General features: G+C 43.9%; 1 protein-coding gene across 15 annotated transcripts in view; it reads right to left on the reverse strand.

Annotated features, from left to right (window-relative positions):
• The window catches only part of MAGI1 (membrane associated guanylate kinase, WW and PDZ domain containing 1), a 621460-nt gene that overhangs the window by 112287 nt on the left and 487531 nt on the right, over positions 1-21642 (reverse strand). For 10 of the 15 annotated variants that reach the window (XM_056867145.1, XM_056867144.1, XM_056867136.1 and 7 more), the window contains 5 exons: positions 21374-21431; positions 14013-14110; positions 10561-10653; positions 7082-7267; positions 3886-4506 (listed from right to left, as the gene is read on the reverse strand). In XM_056867145.1, the coding sequence (XP_056723123.1) occupies positions 3886-4506; positions 7082-7267; positions 10561-10653; positions 14013-14110; positions 21374-21431 (1056 nt within the window). The remainder of the gene's footprint in view (positions 1-3885; positions 4507-7081; positions 7268-10560; positions 10654-14012; positions 14111-21373; positions 21432-21642) is intronic. The other 5 variants (XM_056867137.1, XM_056867143.1, XM_056867134.1 and 2 more) reach the window with 1 other exon arrangement.

Raw genomic sequence — 21642 nt, forward strand, 5'->3', positions numbered from 1 at the left:
CTACCTCACAAGGTGTCAGTTGTGGGGAGGGGAAGGGAAAGAGATTGTAAACTGCTTTGAGACTCCTTAAAAAGCAGGGGAAAGTAGAGTATAAAAACCAACTCTTCTTCTTCTTAAAAAGTACCAGACATTTCATGCAGCCTGTTAACTTCTGAACTATCGAGTCCACAATAAAGAGTTTTTAGTTAGCGGCCCATAAAGTTTTAAATACCGATCTTTACCTTTAGACGACTCCAAACAAATCACTGTTCAACAAGGCAAGCTGCACAGCAGCTGTCTCTGTGAGCCCATCAACGCCACCCATCCATTTTCAACCCTCCCTTTCAGGAAACCGCTCCGCAAACTCAGCACCGATTCAGTTCTGCTTTCAAGGAGCTCACTGTGCTCCTAGCAATGCATGAATCAGGCCTGATTCTCCGCGCAAGTTTAAAACACCAAATGTGAAAATGATGCAGGTTTGTAGGGTTTTATTTTGTAGCCCCGAACTGCTCCGTGCTGATATTTATTTCTTGATAAGATCTCTCCTTTATTCGCCATCTCCACATCCCCTGAACCTAGCAGCAGCTGTAAGGTTCTGTTGGCACCAGTGATCCAATTAGCGGAAGTCAGGGTTCCAGCTGAAGATACATTATGGTAAATATTTAACAGGCTTTTCTCTCTCCCTGGCTATGTGTCTTGCATTTTAATAGCCAGGCGTCCCTGCGATGAGTACACCACCGGTTGGGAGCGAGCTTAGCTTTTCACAAACGTTAACTCATCTTGTTGTGATTTTTTCTCCCTCTGCCTGATTAGTAACCACTACTGACAAATCCTTTGAATCACTCCGAACACCAAGCTTTGTGCCACGGTGGCGGAGGATGCCACTGAAGCAAACGGCATGTTAATAAAACAATTGCCTGACGCAAAGACTTCTCCCCAGCACTCTCTCCAGCGGACACCAGAGGGAGAAGGAGAGACAGGCAACCACCAGAGTCACCTCGGTCACCAGAGATGACCAAGTTTATGAACATATTTGGGGAGACAAAACACATTCCTCGAATCAAAGTCGACACTGTAGTCTGGGACCTAAAGGAACAGGTATGCCGAAAGTACACAGGTACAAAGGAGAACAGTTTCAGAGAAACCCCACGTTGGTCTGCAGTAGAACAGTTAGATGTGATTTCAGTAGCACCTTAGAGATCAATAATAGTTTCGGGGTATGAGTTTTTGAGAGTCAAAGCTCCCTTCAAAGGCGGACAGGATGCCTATAATTTCAGTTGTGTAGGAGGCGCTGCTTTTTACAGCTCTGTGTGAGAACTGGCACCTGCCAAATGGTAACAAAGCCCTGTCCTGATTCATCTGGCCACTATAGGCATTAAGGAAAGGCTACTAAAAGGAAAATAAATGAAAGCCATTCAGACTTGGGAAGTATTGTAAATATATCCCATTTACGAAAAACTGACCCTATGCCGGATGATATTCTGGGTACCTCCTCTCAGTGGCTAATAGGATACACTGTCTATCACCACCAGCAGTGTGGTATAGTGGTTAAGAGTGGACTCTAATCTGGAGAACTGGGTTTGATTCCCCACTCCTTCACATGAGCGGCGGATGCTAATCTGGTGAATCAGGTTGGTTTCCCCACTGCTACACATGAAGCCAGCTGGGTGACCTTGGGCTGGTCACAGGATGTCTGTTGTGGGAAGGGGAAGGGAAGGTGATTGTAAGCCAGTTTGATTCTTCCTTAAGTGGTAGAGAAAGTCGGCATATAATAACCAACTCTTCTTCTTCTACTTGCCTTTGTCCTGAGACAGCGATATAGATACAAACAGGTTGACAACTTTTCTCCACTCACAGTCTTTGCACATCTAAAAACTGCCATGATACATCCCTCTCCCCGATACTTCCACACCCATACATTTTAGAGGGGGGTCATCATAAGGAGACTTCCTCAGTGTTCACGAGGGCAGTCTTGGGGGGGGGGAATACCCATGTAGTTTCTGTCCCTTCAAATAGAATGGAAAACAAGGACTGGGAGGGGTCATTACTGCTGCGGCTGAAACATCTGCACATTACCTTTAAAACTTTACTGTACAAACCAGTTTTGAAAGTGATAGGCTATCTGAATACAACAAGAGTCCACAGACATTATAAAATCAGGTGTGAGACTACCAATGTCAGAAGCCCAGCAGACATACACAACCTATCTTGCAGATCACCAAGTTAGGAAGTCACCCTGTGGTCAGGTTACCAAGCTCCAGATGGTGGCTGGAGATCTCCTGAGATAACAACTGATCTCCAGGTGACAGAGATCAGTTCCCCTGGAGAAAATGGCCGCTTTGGAAGGTGGACTCTATGGCATTATACCCACAGAAATCCTTTCCCTCCCCAAACCTTCCCCCTCCTCTGGCTTCACCCCCAAAATCTCCAGGCATTTCCCAAGCTGGAGTTGGCAACCCTGCCCTATGAGGACAAAAAAAAGCATGGCAGAAAAACGAGGACCTCAGAAAGACAGGAAAGCAAGGAGAAGGCCAGTAAATGTCATTATTTGCTTCCTAACTTAAGGCTTGAGGGAAAGAAAGTGTTTGCGAAGAAAGATTCTAGAGATTCCCAAGAGGGGGTTGTAAGCTCTTTTAAGATCAGCCTCATCAGTTCAAAGTACTAAGGAAAAGAATTCTGACTATCCTTTAAAGGAAAATTATCTGGCAAGTGACTAAAGAGCCTGGTTAAGTGTGAGAATCTGCTAGCTGATTCTGAGGATACACAGACTTGGGATCACCTTCCCTGTCAGCCTCAGTTCATCTTCAGAGCTGCATGCTGTGGCAAAGCAAGATGGAGCCCAGGGGTCACTGCCCCCCCTCCCTCAGCCAACAAGGTACTGGGATCATACATTAAAAGGAAAAAGTAATTAGAAACCAAATGTCAAGGCGACAGCGTTGTGCAAGCAGAAAGTTAAACACCGGGATGGAAGCAAGGTCATAGCAATTCCCTTGCGGTGAATCTGCAATACGATGATCAATTGAAATGGTTCCAAAGATAAAATAAAAATGAAACTCATTAATAAAAAGCAGCTGACCAACCATTTCAGTTTCTCATTAAGTACTAGATACTTCTAGTTCCTGATCAGATTGCCTCATCATCGTCCGGATCCATAATGAGGAAGTTTAAATGTCAAGTATGATTCTAATAAACTTCTGTGCAACATGTGTTATGTTATTTCTGGGAAGATTAATAACGCTGTGCCATTTTGTTTTCCTAGTGTACAAATGGCTAAAAATCAAGCACAAGGCTTAAAGCACACTACAGGACAAATCTCAGCACTGGCCTTGTAAACCATTCCTCTTTCATCAATGAAAAATGTTTGTTAGCAAATGCTAAATTGTGATGCTTCTGAAATCCTCCTTTGCCAGATTTCTCCCTATATTTTGGGAGTTTCATATTACTGGAAATGTTTATTTCATATTATTGTTAACGTTGGACTCTCAGATTCTTCCAGAGTTGTATACTAGAGACCCAAGCAACAAAAGAAATACATTGTTTAAAAATACCCTGAAAAAACAGTTTACTTCTGGATTTTTTGTTGTTTTTATGTTGTGGAAAAGTGCCACTGTATTTTCCAACTTTCTAGAACCCTCCTTTTTTTTGCTAAAAGACAAAAGTAGAAGAACCTAAACCATGAAGAAGCGATGAAATATCAATGAAGAAGAACAGAGGGAAATCTGGTAGACACCAAATTTCCTTCATCCCTACTCCCACTCCATTTTTGTTGTTGTTGTTTTTGCTACTTGAAGAGAAAATGGCTGTCATTGTCCAGCCATGTAGCCGGCGATGTGTATTTAAATAGGTCCTTTGTAACTCAATCGTGTTATTGGGTAATAAAAACTAAGGAAAATGTTTCAAACGTACCTCCTCGCTGCACGAGCAATGTCACTTCACTTCCTTTAGGACATTCAATCAGCATATCCACAACTTGGTTGTGAGTAAGATTCTGCACATTCTTCTTATTGACTTCGACTATAAGATCCCCTTCTTTTAGGCCTCGGCACCTTGGGCTGTCAACAATTTGCTTCACTCTCTGTCCCCCGCCCCCGGGACTGTCTGCTATAGTAAAACCAAAACCCATGGGCCCTTTAATTATATGTACAGTTATGAGTTCAGGTTGCGTTGCTATAGAAGAAGCCAAAGAGACGGTGTCGTTAGGGTAAACGTGGGATCCGTTTGAAGAAATCTCAGCCGGACTGCTAGGCCTTGGCTCCTTCGTCCCGTTTACTTTCCCCGTTTTGCTACCGTGGCTTGCTGGAGAGTCGTAATTTTCCTGCCCATTCACAATGATTGGTTCTTTATCCAAAATGGCCACAGATGTCACCAGGCTTGTGTTAGGATCATCTGGGTCAAAAGGCAGAGGATAGCCTCGGCACAGTTCTAGATCCACGCTGGCACCGATGGGAATCGACTGGAAGATTTTCACAACTTGAGCATGCGTATGGCCCAACACACATGTGTCATTCACGCTGACGATAACGTCTCCTATAGAAGAAATTGTTTTTAAAAAATGAAATTACACATTCAAGATTGTTGCTACTGCACCTCTCAACATATTCAGAAATCTCTCAGCCCTTATCAAATATCTACCACCACTTCCATCTCATAACGTAGATATGGAAGTCCAGCTTTTGCCTTGTACGAGTGTCAGCAATAGTGCCAGCGTGAGGTAGTGGTTAACAGTGGCAGGCTCTGATCTGGAGAACCGGGATTTCCTGCTCCTCCACATGAGGGCAGATTAGATTCCCCACTCCTCCACATGCAGCCTGTTGGGTGACCTTGGGCTAGTCTCAGTTCTTTCAGAACTCTCTCAGCCTCACGTACCTCACAAGGGAGGGAGGAAGCGAAGGAGATTGTAAGCCAGTATGAGACTCCTTACAGTAGAGAAAATTGGAGTATAAAAAGCCAACTCTTCTTCTAGAGATACTATACGTGTATGCAGACACATGACTGCTCAAGGTTTTCCCAGAAAACGACTGAATATATCAAAATCAGAGGTATGAGAAATGGTCCATTTAACATTAACTGCCTTTGTACCTTTCTATGATAACACTTCGGTTTAAGTAAACAACTAGCTTATGAGGAACAACAGAACTGGAAAACACCTTAAGTCTAGAATACAATTTTGTACAAGTGACAACATAGGCAGTGTGGTCTACTGGACAAAATGTTGGACAAGGACCCAGGTCCAAATCTATCGTTCATGATTTACCAACCCTGTAACTTCTCCTACCTTCAGTCTCTTATCTGTATGTGGCAGTGAGGTCAAATAAAATACTGATTGTAAATTGCTTCATTATGGAAATCACGATAAATACCTCAGAATCATGGAAGATAATAAGTTACCAACTTATTTATTCAGCATATAAAATGGCTGATTGGGATAAGCACCTTTGAAAAAAAAGTGGGAACTATTTCTTAATTATTAGAAATAACTGGTTAGACTTCAACAGACTGCAACAAACTTATTTGTTATACCCTAACACTGCTTAGAAATTGCTGAATGTTTTTTATCCTAGTTATTTTAAGGATGCTTCTCTGAGAGATTTATAGCTTTGGTTATAACAGAAGAATTAATTTGTATACATATAATGGGGGGAAAGAAATATTGATTGTAAAGTACTTTTCTTGCTGAACTATAGATATTACTAACAAAGGACCTCTCAGATAAGGAGCTATACAACATTATATGAAAAATTGTCATTTTGAATACATTTTAAGCTATGGCACACTTTACCCCTTCAAGGGCAAAAAATGTACTGGGCTCAGGATATGCTTGGAGGGTACAACAAAGCCAGATTGGGGCCTGGTCGATGGCTGGATGGAAGACCTAAGACATCAATGTATGCAGCCTTCTCTTGCATAATGTAAGTGGGATATAAGCTTTTTTAAAAATATATATATATATTAATACATTTTTATCCTATAGTTCCTCCAAGGAACTCAGGATTGCGTACAAAGGTTACCTTTCCGCAGTTTCATCCTCACAACAACGTGAGGTAGGTTAGGATGAGTGCATGAGCCTGGCCCAAGATCTTCCAGAAAGCAGTATGGCAGTATAAGGATCTGAACCTGGGTGTCCCAAATCTTTATCTGACACTCTGACCACATCATCATCTTGGCCCTCATGTCAATGTAATTAATACAGAAAAGGTCTATATATAGGGTTGCCAGGTCCTCCCTCTTCAACGGTGGGAGGTTTTTTGGGGGGCACAGGACGTAAGCACGTTGCCCGCAGCCGCCGCTCCAAGCAGCTGCTGGATTGGCGGGCAATTGCAGGGCCTGCATGGAGCTAATTAAACTCCATTCAGGCTGGACCAAAGAGGACTTCCTTACTCTTTTTGCCTGCTGATCCAGAGTGGGTGTGTGTGGAGGGGAGAGAAAGAGAGAGGAGTGATGGAACCTAGGGAAAAGCCAGCCAAGGAAGAAATGGGCGTCTACAATATCCCATCCCACCCACTCACTCCTTGAGCTGTTGACATGAGTTATGCAGCCCCGAGGTAAAAAAAGAAGAGTTGTTTTTTAAACGCCGACTTTCTCTGCCACTTAAGGAAGAATCAAACCAGCTTACAATCACCTTCCCTTCCCCACAACAGACACCCTGTGAGGTAGGTGGGGCTGAGAGAGCTCTAAGAGAACAGTGACTACCTCAAGGTCACACAGCTGGTTTCATGTGTAGGAGAGGGGAAACCAACCCGGTTCACCAGATTAGTGTCCGCTGCTCATGTGGAGGAGTGGGGAATCAAACCTGGTTCTCCAGATTAGAGTCCACTGCTCCAAACTACTGCTTTTAACCACTGCACCATGCTGGCACTACACCACGCCAGCTTGGAACAAAGCTAGACAACATACAGCTGCCTTGAACTCCGTAAGGAAAAAAGGCAGCTAATAAATGTTTTAAATAAAATAAATAAAAATACTTGTTCAGGCCATCCTCTAGTGCTTACCTGAAGTAGGCACAAACACTCAGTGGACCAGATGGGCTCCAAGACTCCTGCATGAGTAATATTATACAAGGGAAATAGAACCGCCATCCCCCCCCCCCGAACCATCAATTTACCTGTTTCCATTTTGCCATCCAGAGCAGCAGGGCCGTCGAGAACCAAACTCTTTATCTGAAGAAACTCATCCGGCTCGTCCCCTCCAACAACAGTGAAACCAAACCCCCTGCTGCTTTTCCTCAGTTTGGTGTGAATGAACTTCCCTTTCAGCTCTGATGGGTTCCGTGTGAAAAATGGTTTTCCTGCTGAGGAAGTTTCAAAAACTCATAAATATGTCAAGGGAAAAAGAAACAAAAATCTTGCTATTTTCCCCCTTTCCCCACCTCTGTTTGCAGTATAATGAACCAATATCTAAAGATAAGCAAGCCTCAACATTTTATAGAAATTCCTTTTGCAAGCAGGTGGAACACTCCTGTGAAGCTGAAAAGATGGTGGAGACCCATCACAAGGAGAAGGCCCAATTAAAAAGAACCAACATGACTGTCATTCTTAGACTGCAACCACTACTGTGAGAGCACAACAAAATTCCATGTAGAGGGGAGCTATGAAGAGTGATATGAAATATTATTGGCATGTCCAACTTAACTTGTTCATGTTCTAAAGAAATGGCCTCCTTAAATATGACTAGTTCTATCCACTGGATAGCTAAAATATTTGTGGCTGAGAAAAAATCATGCAATGAATATAGCTTTCTGCAAGGGTGAATTCAATGTTTGCAAAAAATGGCATTTGCAAGCACCAGCCAGGTGACCAGGTACAAAAGGTATTCTCAAGGGAGACTGCAAAAATCTACAGCTTTAATTGCTGCTAACTGTTTGAGCCTGGGCAGAGGTGATTTGTGTGTGTGTGTGTGAAAAATTACCAAGTAAGATGAGCAGGCCTTAGGGAATTTTTAAGTCAAATTTATTACTAATTTAAACATTTGTTCTCCTGCATCCTGACAATACAAAGAAGTAAGATTAACACACACAATCAACTCAAACTAGACTACAAAAAGGATTTAATATACTCCAGTCAGTAGAACTCTCTGATGTTTTATCTTCTTAATACCTTATAATGCCTGAAATCTACTTGCTGTAATTTACCTTCCCATTTTCAGAATAAATACTTGCAAATTAGGCTACGGTACATACTGTAATTTTTATAATGTACTGAAGTCAACACATTGTGACATTTTAATGGATTGGCACCTTGTTTAACCTGCCTTCTGGATGATTCAACACATGTCAAATACGTATAAAATGATGGGTAGAAAGTCTTTATGGAAAACTTTAAACATGATTATACATACACACATGAAAATATGAATCAGAGAACATTAAAATACAATGTAAAGATAAATATGTTACTTGGTGTATCACCTGCATGCTGCACCATGTACATAACAGAACTAGCAAGATAGCCCAAAATAATAAAACTGAAAACTTTGAAATTTTCATTTGTCAGATGCATTTTGACCACAAAGGTCTTCTTCAGCAGGTAAATGATGATGAACACTCTCACACTATTAGGTACAAATAAACAGGATCAGGCTGTTCTTCCAATAAAATTTTTAATCCTCTGTTATGAACATGACATGGGAACGCTACTATTACACCTAGTGAAATATCTGTATATGTAATTTAACTCTTTTCAGTAATTATATTTGGACTGCGGTACATTAGTGGTGTGACTGTAATAGACACAAAGTTTTCCAGACAGCTTACTATCCCAGTGTTTACACATATTTGGTTATTGATAGGGAGAATTCCCCCTTTTTTGTCAGGTTCCACAGGTGCCCAAATCACAACTCAAAATATCCCTCCTAGAAGCAAGTTAGTAGAAGCTGCTCTTCCTAGGACAGTGATGGTGAACCTTTTAGAGACTGAGTGCCCAAACTGCAACCCAAAACCCACTTATTTATCGCAAAGTACCAACAAAGCAATTTAACCTGAATACTGAGGTTTTAGTTTAGAAAAAACAACTCGTTCATTAACATCTTTTGTCTTAAAAGAAAAACACAATAACAGAGCTTTCAATGATACAAACAACTTTTTATTGAAAGGTAAAAGTTTGCATTTTGCATGCTTTTGAACAATTAATGTTATTTTTGCTGTTGTATGCATGCTGATAATTTGTCTAGCCTTGGCTCATACCTATCTAGTCCAGCTCCTGTATCTCACAGCGGCCAACATCTATAATAAGGAGGTAGCACATACCCATCAGGGCTAGCAACCCGTGATGGACTTTTCCTCCAGAAATTTGTCCAGTCCCCTCTAAAAGGCATCTAGGCTAGATGCCATCACCACATCCTGGGGCAAGCAGTTCCACAGGTTAATTACATGCTGGGTAAGTGGGTGTTCCTCTTTTAGTAGGGGATTTCACTAAAAGGTGGGAGGTGCCGCAAAGCCTGCGCTGTGGCCCGGGCGCTCTGCTCCCCTCCAGCTATGCCACGCTGTGAGCTATGCTCCTCTCCAACCTAGCTCCTCTCCAACCCCACCACGGGAATCACCTTTGCCACAGACTCAACAGGCTGCTGTCCGCGCTGCATCCTCATATCCGCGTGTGAGCCGCCCTGCCACATGTGACGGGAGGTAGGAAGCACTCCCATTGGACTGCTGGGCAGAGGGGCGGGTGACATGAGAAATGCCCTCAGGCGTGCGTGGAGAGGGGGAGGGGAGCAGCCTGGCCCCGCGTCCCTCTGGCTTTCTAGTAGAACTCAGGCAAACTCTGTGCTGGGGCGACGGCGCGTGTGCCCACAGAGAGGGCTCTCAGTGCCCCTTCTGGCATGCGTGCCATAGGTTTGCCACCACTGTTCTAGGAGCTCCAAGGTAGCATACTCCTGCCTGGTTGATCACACATCTAGATAACCCTACCAAGAGCAAAAAGTGCAACTCCCAAGACGTGAACCAGCTCCAACAGGAGTATGCACAAGGCTGGAGCTGAGGCCCCATGAACACATGCCGCTGCCTTGAGCGCAGCTGGTTTATCAAGGTCAGGATCTCTACTGTGACTGACAGTGGCTCTCCAGGCTTCAAGGAAGAGGCATTTCACATCACCTACTATGTGGCCCTTTTAACTGGAGTAGCCGAGGACTGAACCTGGGATCTTCTGCGTATTCAAAGTAGTGATTCGGGTGCTGGCGACTTCCTTTCCTTGTCTGGGGGGAGGGGCAGCAGTGGCATAGTATCAATATCTTCAATATTAGGAGCTGTGGCTCAGTGGTAGAGCACCTGCTTGGCATGCAGAAGGTCCCAAATTCAATCCCCGGCATCTCCAATTAAAGAGACCAGGCAAGTAGGTGATGTGAAAGACCCCTGCCCGAGACCCTGGAGAGCCACTGCTGGTCTGAGTAGACAATACTGAACTCGATGGACCAAGGGTCTGATTCAGTATAAGGCAGCTTCATGTGTTCATGTGTTCAATTATTCAGCTTGGGATTTTTATGTTGTTAGCCCTTAGCTACAACCTTAAACTCTGCCGAAGGAAAGTATTTTTTGAGGATCTGAATCCCAGTTTGTTTTTTCTCATGCCGTGAAACCATCTTGCAATGTTTTACCTTGCACTGGTGCATCTCGAACTGTCTCCTGGTTATTAGGAACGTGGTTTGGAACAGCAGGAGGGGCAAGAGGGGGATGCTCTTCTGTCCATTCTGAAAAAAAGATAACATTTATTTTCCTATTTGTTTGCACAATAGAATTGTCTGCAACTGAAGCATTTGTGTGTATGTGTGTGTGTGTGTGTGTTCCTACATGCAACTGTAGTTTGCACTATGTCTCCGATAACCTTTCTTTGGCATCATACAGATATTTGGCTGGAGGCTCTGCATTCAGCCAGAGGAAAGAGATCCATCTCCCTCGACCTCCTAGCCAGCAGATAACAAGACCAACGAGTCACTATAAAGAGAGATGATCCCTGATCAGATAACCAAGTTTATGGGTCACAAAAGAACCACAGAGGCAAAACAGGTAAGACGATATTGTTAAATGTATCAGCTTATGTTGCTGCAGATGTGTATAAGATTACAGGCTACGGAGAAACTTGGGTACTACTCCATCTGTAACTCCTTTTATTAGATTTCATTTGTGTTGTATAAGGGGGGAAAAACCCGATGGAGGAGAATGAACAATTAAAAACAACAGCAAAGGGGTTTAATGTAGCTTTGATCAAGACATTCCACAAACCAGTGAATGCTATTTCAGCATTAGCTGTATGCAGAATTATAACAGAAGATCCACATGTCGATGGATATTTTGCCACTGAAATAATTAATCTCCTAGATTCCCTATCCATGAAGGAAGTGGTTCTATTCTGGTTAGGGCTTTGTCCCCTCCCACTAGGGTTGTGCAAAAAAAAAAAAAAAAAAAGGTCAATTTCGGGTTCGGGTTTATTGGACCTGATTTTTTTGGCAAACTGGCAAAGGGGTATTTTGGCTTTATTTCCGGGTTTACTGAAAAAATTTGAGTCCATTATATTCTATTGGGTTTTTTTTGAGGCTCCTGTGGGGGCATTTTTGGAGGTAGAGTTCCCAAATTTTCCACTGACAAAAAAGTTTCAGGTGGTCTGCAGTAGCAGAGCAAGAGTTGAGTCCAGTAGCACCTTAAAGACCAACAGGATTTCCAGGGTATAAGGTTTCAAGAGTTAGATTGTATCTGATGAAATGGGGAGGGCTGTGGCTCAGTGGCAGAGCAGCTGCTTGGCCTGCTGAAGGTCCCAGGTTCAATCCCCAGCATCTCCGGTAAAAGGGACTAGGCAAGTAGGTGATGTGAAAGACCTCTACCTGACACCCTGGCGAGCAGCTGCAGTTCTGAGTAGACATTACTGACTTTGATGGACCAAGGGTCTGATTCAGTACAAGGCAGCTTCATGTGTTGATGTGAAGGGAGATTTAACTCTGATAAACTTGTACCCTGGAAATCTTGTTGGCCATTAAGGTGCTTCTTCACCTACAGAAAGAATGAACATCTGCAAAGATTGAGTATCGTTCATCATGTCATGTTCCACGCTCAGGCTCCCTTCTACCTGTCCAATGCCCTGTCCAGCAGGCCCCTTGCCTGAATAGGTGCAGGTCTGATTCTCACAAGAGGGCGGGCCTTCCAATGAGAGCCGATCCAGTCAGCCAGTTCCTTCCTTTGAACCCTTCCTTCCCTGTTTTAGCCCCACAATTGCACTCCTGATCCCTGTCACTCTGTCACTCTGCTGGGCCACGTTTGTGCTGCCGGCCTCTTGCTGAGTGGCAATGCGGTTCCCAGCATGGCCAGAACCCTGCCACATGACAGGGCAACTTGCCTGGCCATCCAGCAGCTCAGCTCCACCGCAGGGGTCCTGGCGACGTGTGTGTGTAAAGTACTTATCTAAAAACTTATAGCTACTACAAAACTATAAAAAATAGTAGTAACCAAGGTTCAAAGAAACTGTGAGACGTGTATTGCAGTATACGTATAATGAGCAGAAACAAAAGTGTTGGCAATATAACACAAAACCACAACAGTGACAGGTCTACCTGCTAGTATCCTGTTTCCGTATCTCTTCTTCGGATTGTAACTGTAGCTATCATAGGAAATCAAGCAATTATCCTTTACGAAATATAGGTAGAATAAGACAACGAAGCCATAAATTCAATAAACATGTGCAGCGTAGCTGTGCGGGCCGTGTCTCGCAATTTCTTTGAATCTTTGTTATGACTGTGTTGCATAATTTTGTAATAGCTACAAGTTGTTAGATAAACGCCTTGCAACCTTTGTTGCCGTGCACATTTTTTTCCTGACTTATTATCAGAGGTTTCTCCCCCCCCCTTTTTTTTTAAAGTGCTGTCAAGTCGCAGCTGACTTATAGCGACCCCTGGTGGGGTTTTCAAGGCAAGTGATTAAGCGGAGGTGGTTTGCCATTACCCTACTCTGCAGAGACTTCCTTGGAGGTCTCCCTTCCGAGTACTGACCCAGCTTAGCTTCCGAAATCTGACGAGATCAGGCGATACTATACCATTCCACACACCACTGGTGACATATAATAGCTCAATTTATGTTTTATTTAACTTTGGCAGGCTCATGCCAGGCTTACTAGCAAGTGCTTAGAAGGGCAGCTGAGGCCAAGCATAGATTAATCCAGAGGTTCCCAAAATGCATGGTGCACTTGGTGCTCTGCGGAACATCTCCTAGTGCTCCGTGAAGAGATTGGAAAGAAAAATGCTACCATCATTTAGTTTAGTATATAAGTTTTTTAAAAAAGTAAAGGTCCCCTGTGCAAGCACCGGGTCATTCCTGACCCAGGGGTGACGTCACATCCCGACGTTTCCAAGGCAGACTTTTGTTCACGGGGTGGTTTGCCAGTGCCTTTCCCAGTCGTCTTCCCTTTACCCCCAGCAAGCTGGGTACTCATTTTACCGACCTCGAAAGGATGGAAGGATGAGTCAACCTTGAGCCGGCAACCTGAAACCAACTTCCGTCAGGATCGAGCTCAGGTCGTGAGCAGAGCTTTTGACTGCAGTACTGCAGCTTACCACTCTGCGCCACGGGGCTCTTAGTATATAAGTGCTAGGTGAAAATTAGTGCTCCGTGACCAATTTCTCTCTTTCTTTTCTTTGAAAAGTGTTCCCTGACTCAAAAAATTTAGGAACTTCTGGACTAACCAATTAAGGAATAAATACGTAACCTCAACGGAATACTACAGTTCTAACAGTCAGAGCGGTTCCTCAGTGGAACAGGCTTCCTCAGGAGGTGGTAAGCTCTTCTTCCTTGGAGGATTTTAAGCAGAGGCTAGATAGCCATCTGTCGTCAATGCTGATTCTATGACCTTAGGCAGGTCATGAGAGGGAGAGCACCTTGGCCATCTTCTGAGCATGGAGAAGGGGTCACTGGAGGTGTGTGTGTGTGGGGGGGGAGGTAGTTGTGAATTTCCTGCATTGTGCAGGGGGTTGGACTAGACGACCCTGGTGGTCCCTTCCAACTCTATGATTCTATTCTACAACAGACATTAACCAATATTTCGGCCTTAACGATGGTGGGTGCCAACCTTCTGGGGGTGCTGGCTGTGGCTGCTGTTGCTCGAGCTGCTTCTTCCGTTTGGCTTCCAGAACTGGATTCTCGTATTGTGTCTTCCTGTTGATGTGACTGAAGGAGAAAGGATAACCATTAAGTAAAGGAACACTTGGCATGAACAGCAAGTGATGGGTGGAACAGTTCTTTGAGGAAGAGTGGGGGGAAGATAAGTCAAATGCAAGACCTATGAGGCATAGTCTTCCTGCAGCCAGGGTCGAAACACTGAGCTAAGAAATCACTCACACTACCTCTTCTCCAACATGCCACCTTGAAGAGGTATGGCTAAATATCATTAATGCTCTAAGTATTATAGCAACAATGAGGGTAGGATTGCCAGGGGGGACCTAGCAACCAGCAAGAGGTGGGGAGGGGGAGGGTCACCAGCTCCAGGTTGGGAAACTCCTGGTGATTTGGGGATGGAGCTTGGGGAGGACAGGGACCTCAGTGGGGTACAATGCCATAGAGTCCACTCTCCAAAGCATCCATTTTCTCCAGGGGAACTGATCTCTGTAGTCTGGAGGTGAGCTGTAATTCTGTGGGATCCCCAGGTCCCACCTGGAGGCTGGCATCCCTAAATGAAAATAAGGAAGAAGGATGATTCTGCTGGGTTCATGGCTAGACAGAGAGGCTTCCTTTCATCAGATTTTTCAGCCCTCCTTTGGTTCAGCAGAATTTAAACGGAAATGAAACTGCAATGTTGCTATGCTATCTGATCGGCCCACTGTATTATCACACTGTGCACAAGCTACTTTATGACACTATGGAATAAAATACAGAATAGAATGGCTGAATGGAAAGGTCGCATATAAGCCACAAACCAATGTTGCAAATGACAGGACTCCAAATAATGATTAAAAACATAAACCTAGGTGGTATCTACTAAAGGTATCTCTAAACTCCATAATGTCAGTGTAGGAAAGAGGATAGGTAAATAATGTTTTGAAACCATATATGATGGGAATTAATCCTGTTGAAGAAGAGAAAGAGGAAGAGTTGGTTTTTATAACCGGCTTTTCTCTACCATAAGGAGTGTCAAAGCAGCTTACAATCGCCTTCCCCTTCCTCTCCCCACAACAGACACCTCGTGAGGTAGGTGGGGCTGAGAGAGTTTTGAGAAAACTGTGACTGGCCCAAGTTCACCCAGCAGGCTTTATGTGGAGGAGTGGGAAAACAAACCCCATTCTCCAGATTCAAGTCTGCCGCTCTTAACCACTGCACCACACTGGCTGTCTTGACTGGAAGGAATCGAGTCATTCACCGTATCCTGAAGTCACTAAGGTCTTGTTGACAAGTAACGTTTTTTAATTCAAGGTTTTCCAAAAGCCAGGTCTCTACTGAGCTCACTAATTTTCCCCAGGTACACCTGCAGCCTCCACAGTTTTCAGTGAGCCTGTGCCAGCATCCAATTGTCGCTTTCCAAATTACTACTCATTTACGCCTGGATGACACATGAAATAGAAACACACAATCAATGTCTGTCCAGTTTTGGGCACAGTTCCATGGAAAATAACGGAACGGCACCACTCTGGAAGAGAGGGAACCTGCTGCCAAGAGGCTTGGTTCACAACACAACCTAATGCGCGCTCTACTCCTAGAGGTTCTGCTAGAATGGAACTGTAGAACACAGGACAAAACAGTAACGTCATTCCACCAGCATGACGGCACGGGTTCCAACACTGCGTGCATGGCAAAAAACTAGCCGGAGTTATCAGTCCCATCAAGCTCGCAAAATCCTTTAGCACCATCCTGTAGGGAGGAAGCGGGGCTGTTAAAAGTGACATTAACCAAGTGAGCTTCTCCCATCGCTAATTGGGTTGCCGGTGTAACTGGGTCGCCAGTCACAAATTGGTGGACGTTTGCTGGACTATGCCCATCGTTCGCTAATTATTAGCTGTCCCTGTTGGCTCTCTCACATTTTATGGCACCATAAATCATGAGTCGTTTTACATAAACATTATGAATCTTTATTGCTACCTCTTATTCTAGCTTATATTTTTTTATTATAGCAGGAGGTTTGTAAATTAACTTAAAATATAAATATATTGTTGGAAGCCGCCCTGAGGCTGTCTTGGGATGGGAAAGGGCAGGGTATAAATGGAATAAAATAAAATGAATGGCCTCTGTGAGCAACTGGGGGAAAAAAGAATCCTTTTTATCAAGAGTTAGTTGGTTTACGTCATCACACATAGACATGGCTGCATTGCTGCTCAGGAACTAGAGTGAAAGAGTGTGGAAAGCCATACCTTTGCAAAGGTTGGGTTTGTTTGTTTTTTAATCAATTGAGAATTTAATCATACTTTTTCACATTCTTCTCGAAAGACTACCTTAGAGAGAGTGCAGTTATTCAAGAGTGGTGTAGTGGTTAAGAGCAGTGGACTCTAATCTGGAGAACCGGGTTTGATTCCTTATTCCTCCACATGAGCGGTGGGCTCTAATCTGGAAAACCGGGTTTGATTCCCCACTCCTCCACATGAGCAGCAGACTCTAATCTGGTGAGCCAGGTTGGTTTCCCTACTCCTCCACATGAGCAGCAGACTCTAATCTGGTGAGCCAGGTTGGTTTCCCTACTCCTCCACATGAGCAGCAGACTCTAATCTGGTGAACCAGGTTTGATTCCCCACTCCTCCACATGAGCAGCAGACTCTAATCTGGTGAACCGGGTTGGTTTCCCCATTCTTCCACATGAAGCCTGCTGGGTGACCTTGGGCTAGTCACAGTTCTCTTCGAACTCTCTCAGCCCCACTTCACAAGGTGTCTGTTGTGGGGAGAGGAAGGTGATTGTAAGCTGTTTTGAGACCACTTAAAAGGTAGAGAAAGTCGGCATATAAAAGGCTCTTGTTTCCCAGCCTTCTTGTTTGCTTTTGTAAAACTCAACTTTACAGGATGACGCTCTTGGGACCTTTGTGACTTGGCCAACCTGATGATAATGATATCTCTGCTGGCTTTCAGACAAAGCGAGGGTTCTGTACATTACGTGCTTGTTAACATGCTTGTTAACAAAAAGCTCAAGACAATTGCTGTCATTAGGATAGCTTTGTAGAGACCAAAGTTAAAGTAACCAATAGTTTTAAACTGCAAACTGAGTACTTATTTCAGGGCAAGGGGGGATAAAAATCAAGGCTTGCAAGGCCGGGAAATTCATAGTATGAATCCAATATTTCTAAGTGCGCAGCGTCACTAATCCTAATAGATTTCACACCACTCATATAAGGAGCTCAACTCAGCAAAGTACATATGCTTATATATTCTCCGGATCTAGTTTGCGTTAATTCTTTTTCTTAATACAAACCCTCATTGTATGATTTGCCCTCAATTGTCTCCCTCTGGACTGCAGTCCTTATTGCGGTTAACACAACACAAACACAAAAGTTATTAGCAAAACAAGAGTGACACAATTAAAGGGTCCAAATCACACTTGGTAGTCGTAAAACAAAGACCCTACTTTCAATAATGCTCCATTTCTTTAATGAGGGTAATAAATGTGAAGAAATAGCTTTCTGATTTCCCGTTCATGACTAGGAACAGGATTTGTGCCAAGATGTTGTATCCTGGGAGCTCTGGTGCCACTGAAGGGTTGCCAACAGTCCCTTCCTCAGCCACCTCAAGCTGTGCAGATACAACCCCCTGCCTCCGATTGTCTGGAACTCACATCTAGGATCTCTTTCTTTTATTCCCAGTTACTTGAGGGCAGTCTGAGGTCACTCAGCAGGGTCAGGGCCACTCTTGTTTGCTTTTATCATATCCCATATCCCAAATTGCGTTCAGGCATTAAAAACAGAGACTAAACTGATCCACCCCACAGAGAATCAGAAAAGGAGTTCTCAGAACTGGTTCCACTGTGGTGGCTAGACAGAAAACAGGAAGTGAAGGAAGAGTGTATGTGAAAAAGAGCGAGAGACAACACATTGCCCTTTCTCTTTCTTTAGCTGAGCGATGCTCTCATATCAGTTCCCTTGCCCCCCAGTTGCCTCGACAGATGGGTGTACAGCCATTGCCAGCTGGTGTCCTTAGTTTTGTTTGATTTCCCACATGAAACACAAGTCTAAATTTGGACTAGCATGTGTGTGCATATATTACAGGCCTATACATTGGCATTCGTGAGAGAGGCAAAAACCACTGTGATGGCCATACAGATGTTCTCTTCTTCTTTAGAGACCTCAGCACTCTTAAGGCCTCTCGGCGCTCTCCTCTCTATCTAAGTAAGCCCAATGCAGCAAGTTTCCAAATGAAATAATGGTTGCATTTTTTCAATCATGCAATCAAGGTTGCTAGAAGGTATCTAAGAACGGGTCAACATCTGGAACAAACGCTGGTGCTTATTTGTTAAGCACTATTTTAGAAATATAAGAGAAGCATCCACAGGGATCAAAGTCTGACCGAATGATGCTGAGTCCCAAAAAGCATGTTCCGGTGGCAGCAATTAAACACTCCCCCAAACTTGCCTGTCTAGCAAGTTTTATTATAAATTGATCTCAGGAAACAAAGCTGGAAGTGCTCTATAACAACTATGCCAAAGGACTGATTCAGACACAGCACCAAGCCATTCTTTGACTCTACCTGAACAAGCCTGTGCTCACACATGCCCTCCTCTTCTTGTGTGCATCAATTCAACTAGTTAAACCAGCTTCGGTATAAACCGTAGCTGGCGGTTACATCGGAAAGAACAAGATACGGTTTGCAGTTGCCCTCCAATCCAGGACAGCAAAACAACACAGCCGCAAAGAAGCAAACTAACTAGGCCAGCATGATAGCCTTTTATCTCAGCTCTAAGTTGCACTCTGCAGACATTCCGAAATAGCACCAGTCATAACCGTCCTTTGCAATAGGGAGAAAGGAGTCTAGATGGACAAAAGACCAGGAGAGTTAGGAAAAGTAACTTCTGTAAAGTTAGGGCATCAAAGGAAAGGAATCACACACCTGTGTGCACTTGCAAAGTGATTCTTTGAGCCACACTGAATACCGTTCTGAAAAATCTCACAGTCTTCAGAAACAGCTGTGGGGGGGGGATGCGCATACAAAGGACTTGTGGCAAGAATGGAGACCTCACAAGCACCAGTGTACATGTTCACCATGGCATGTAGCCATTCGGACCTGCCGACAAATAAGGGGGGGGGGACTTAATCCTAAAACCTCCGGAATTAAGCACTTTAAGGTCAAGAACAAACATATATAAGAGCCAAAATTAATACTAAGTGCAAATAATGCTCTACAATTATATATAATGAATTTATTGCAGACAAAAATCAATAACTTGTAAACAGTTCTGCTATAGCCTCTATATTTCTATTATAAATATGGACATAAACACAAATAGACAATCAAACAATTAGACCAAAACTAAGATGGTCGATAGAGGCCATAGTAGGACTGTATACAAGTTATTGATTTTTGTCTGTAATACATTCATTATATGTAATTGCAGAACATTATTTGCACTTAGTATTAATTTTGGCCCTTATGTATGTTTGTTCTTGACCTTAGGGTACTTAATTCTGCCATTTGGACCCTGGCCATGGCTTTATTCTCCTGCTTTATGTTACGATTCTAATGCCGCTACAGAAGTGAACCACAGAGAAACAGGCACACATATGCATGGGTGTGCATACATGTTTGCTCGTGTGTGTCCATGCTGGGCCATCTAAACACCAGCATACCCATGCCACAAACACTCTCTCTCATAGTCATATCGTCCTTTATTGGCATAAAATCACTGTACATACGGTAGCATGTAAAAATATAAATATATGAGATGTAACCACACACACAGAGAGAGAGAGAGTTGTCCAGAAGGAACTGGAGATACCTCTTGGCATGAAAACTGGAAAACTTTGAAAAATATTTAGCCCTGATCTCTCTGGCAAAATAAATGTCACCCCTTAATTATACCATTTGCTGATCCCAAGCCACAGAAGGCATGAGCTGAACTGAGCAGGTGGATATTGTGTTCCACGTCTATTTTCAAGGCTACCGTAAGCCATCCTAAGTGTGTACACATAACTGCAAAGTCATTCTTAAGGGGTCAGTGACGGAAACAAATTTGAGTCTCAGATTACCTAAAGGAACGACCTGTCATCTAAATTGAAAAGAGTGGAAAAAAGTACGCTGAAGCCACTCCCCTCCCCTCCTCTTCCCTGCCCCTTACCAATCCCCTATATTGCAAGACTTCTCGTAGCTCATTCTTCTCCCCAAACCTACAGCCCATTCCTGAGCTGGGAGGGCAAAAGTCCACAGGAGGCGTGAAAGGACCCACACTGGCATCTGGGCTGCTTGCACCAGCGCCACTTGCGCCGCCAAGAGTGGCACGGACGCCGGCATTGGGGCGCTCATGCCAGCCTCCCTGCACTGCCCCACACTGGCTCAGCCTCCCGCCGGCATCCTGACAATGCACCTCTGTGTGCCATCATCCCAGGCAGCGTTCTGGGGGTGGAGCCACCTTTAGGTGGCTTCCTAATGCCCCTTCATGCCAGAAACACCCCCTTTGCCCTTACCTGGAGTTACGCCACCTTTTTAGGTGGCATATCCCTGTGGAACCCTATGGAGCGTTTCCACAGGGCTAGGTAAGGGCAAAATGCCGGCTTCACTGGGGTGGGGGGGCAAATCCTCCTTTGAAGGCGGCGCGGCTGTTCTGCCTCCAGCCACCGGCTCAGCCCTCCCTCTCAGGAATGGGCTGTTAGAATCACTTTTTGCTATTTATATATTTTTAAAATAGGCACCCTTTTAATCACATTGATACAAAAGTAAAAATAAAATAAGTAAAAACAAAATGCCTGACACTCTTCAGCTCATCTAAAAAGAATCCTTTTAACAGGAAAGCCCTTCTTAGTAATATTCAGATGGTAGACCTCTGCTTTGTCTAAAAGAACTGATATTCTTGGCTGGCATTTATTAGTGCTTGATACGGAGGCCCATGTCCACTTAACCTTAACAAGACATTTCTTTATTACAAACTTTATTTCCAGAAGCTAGATTATGAAGGGAATGCCAAGGAGTTCCATGCATCCCGAAAATGAAGTTCCCCTATCAAAGCCTTGAAAGGTTGATTGTTTCTTGCAATGACCACTAGGGGGTGCAGAAGAGCAATGCATGATGCATCCTCTGCTTTCACTCAAGCATTCAAGCTATTTTTTAAAAAAAAGGAAAACTAGTACAGGCTTGCATTGCCAGCTGCAAATCAACACACAGCACCACAGTAAGGTAACAAGAAAACAAGCACAGAGGCTAGCTTTCCAATGGCAGATGGGAAATTCAAGGAAATCACAGCCGTGTATAGAACCCAGCTATTCGCAGTGAGGAACTGCACACATAAAAAATCCAAACAAAGGCAAATGTACTTACTCTACATAGTAGACACCATATACAGGATCTTCAATCTTTTCCCAACCAGCAGGTAGTTCTAGAAACAAATGAACAGCAATTGCTTATTTTTTTTTCATGCATACTTTAAAGTAATCTCAGCACATTTATAACCTGCCTATTTTGGAAGGGCTCGTGGCTACTTAAAATAAAATAGTTTAGGTTTGCTTGCGAAGTCACTGCTCCCACCCACCCCCGACATTTCATGCAGTGGTTTTTACAGATGTGTGTCATTGTCATCAGCAGCTGCA

Source organism: Euleptes europaea, chromosome 1 (assembly GCF_029931775.1).
Source record: "Euleptes europaea isolate rEulEur1 chromosome 1, rEulEur1.hap1, whole genome shotgun sequence".
Taxonomy (NCBI): domain Eukaryota; kingdom Metazoa; phylum Chordata; class Lepidosauria; order Squamata; family Sphaerodactylidae; genus Euleptes; species Euleptes europaea.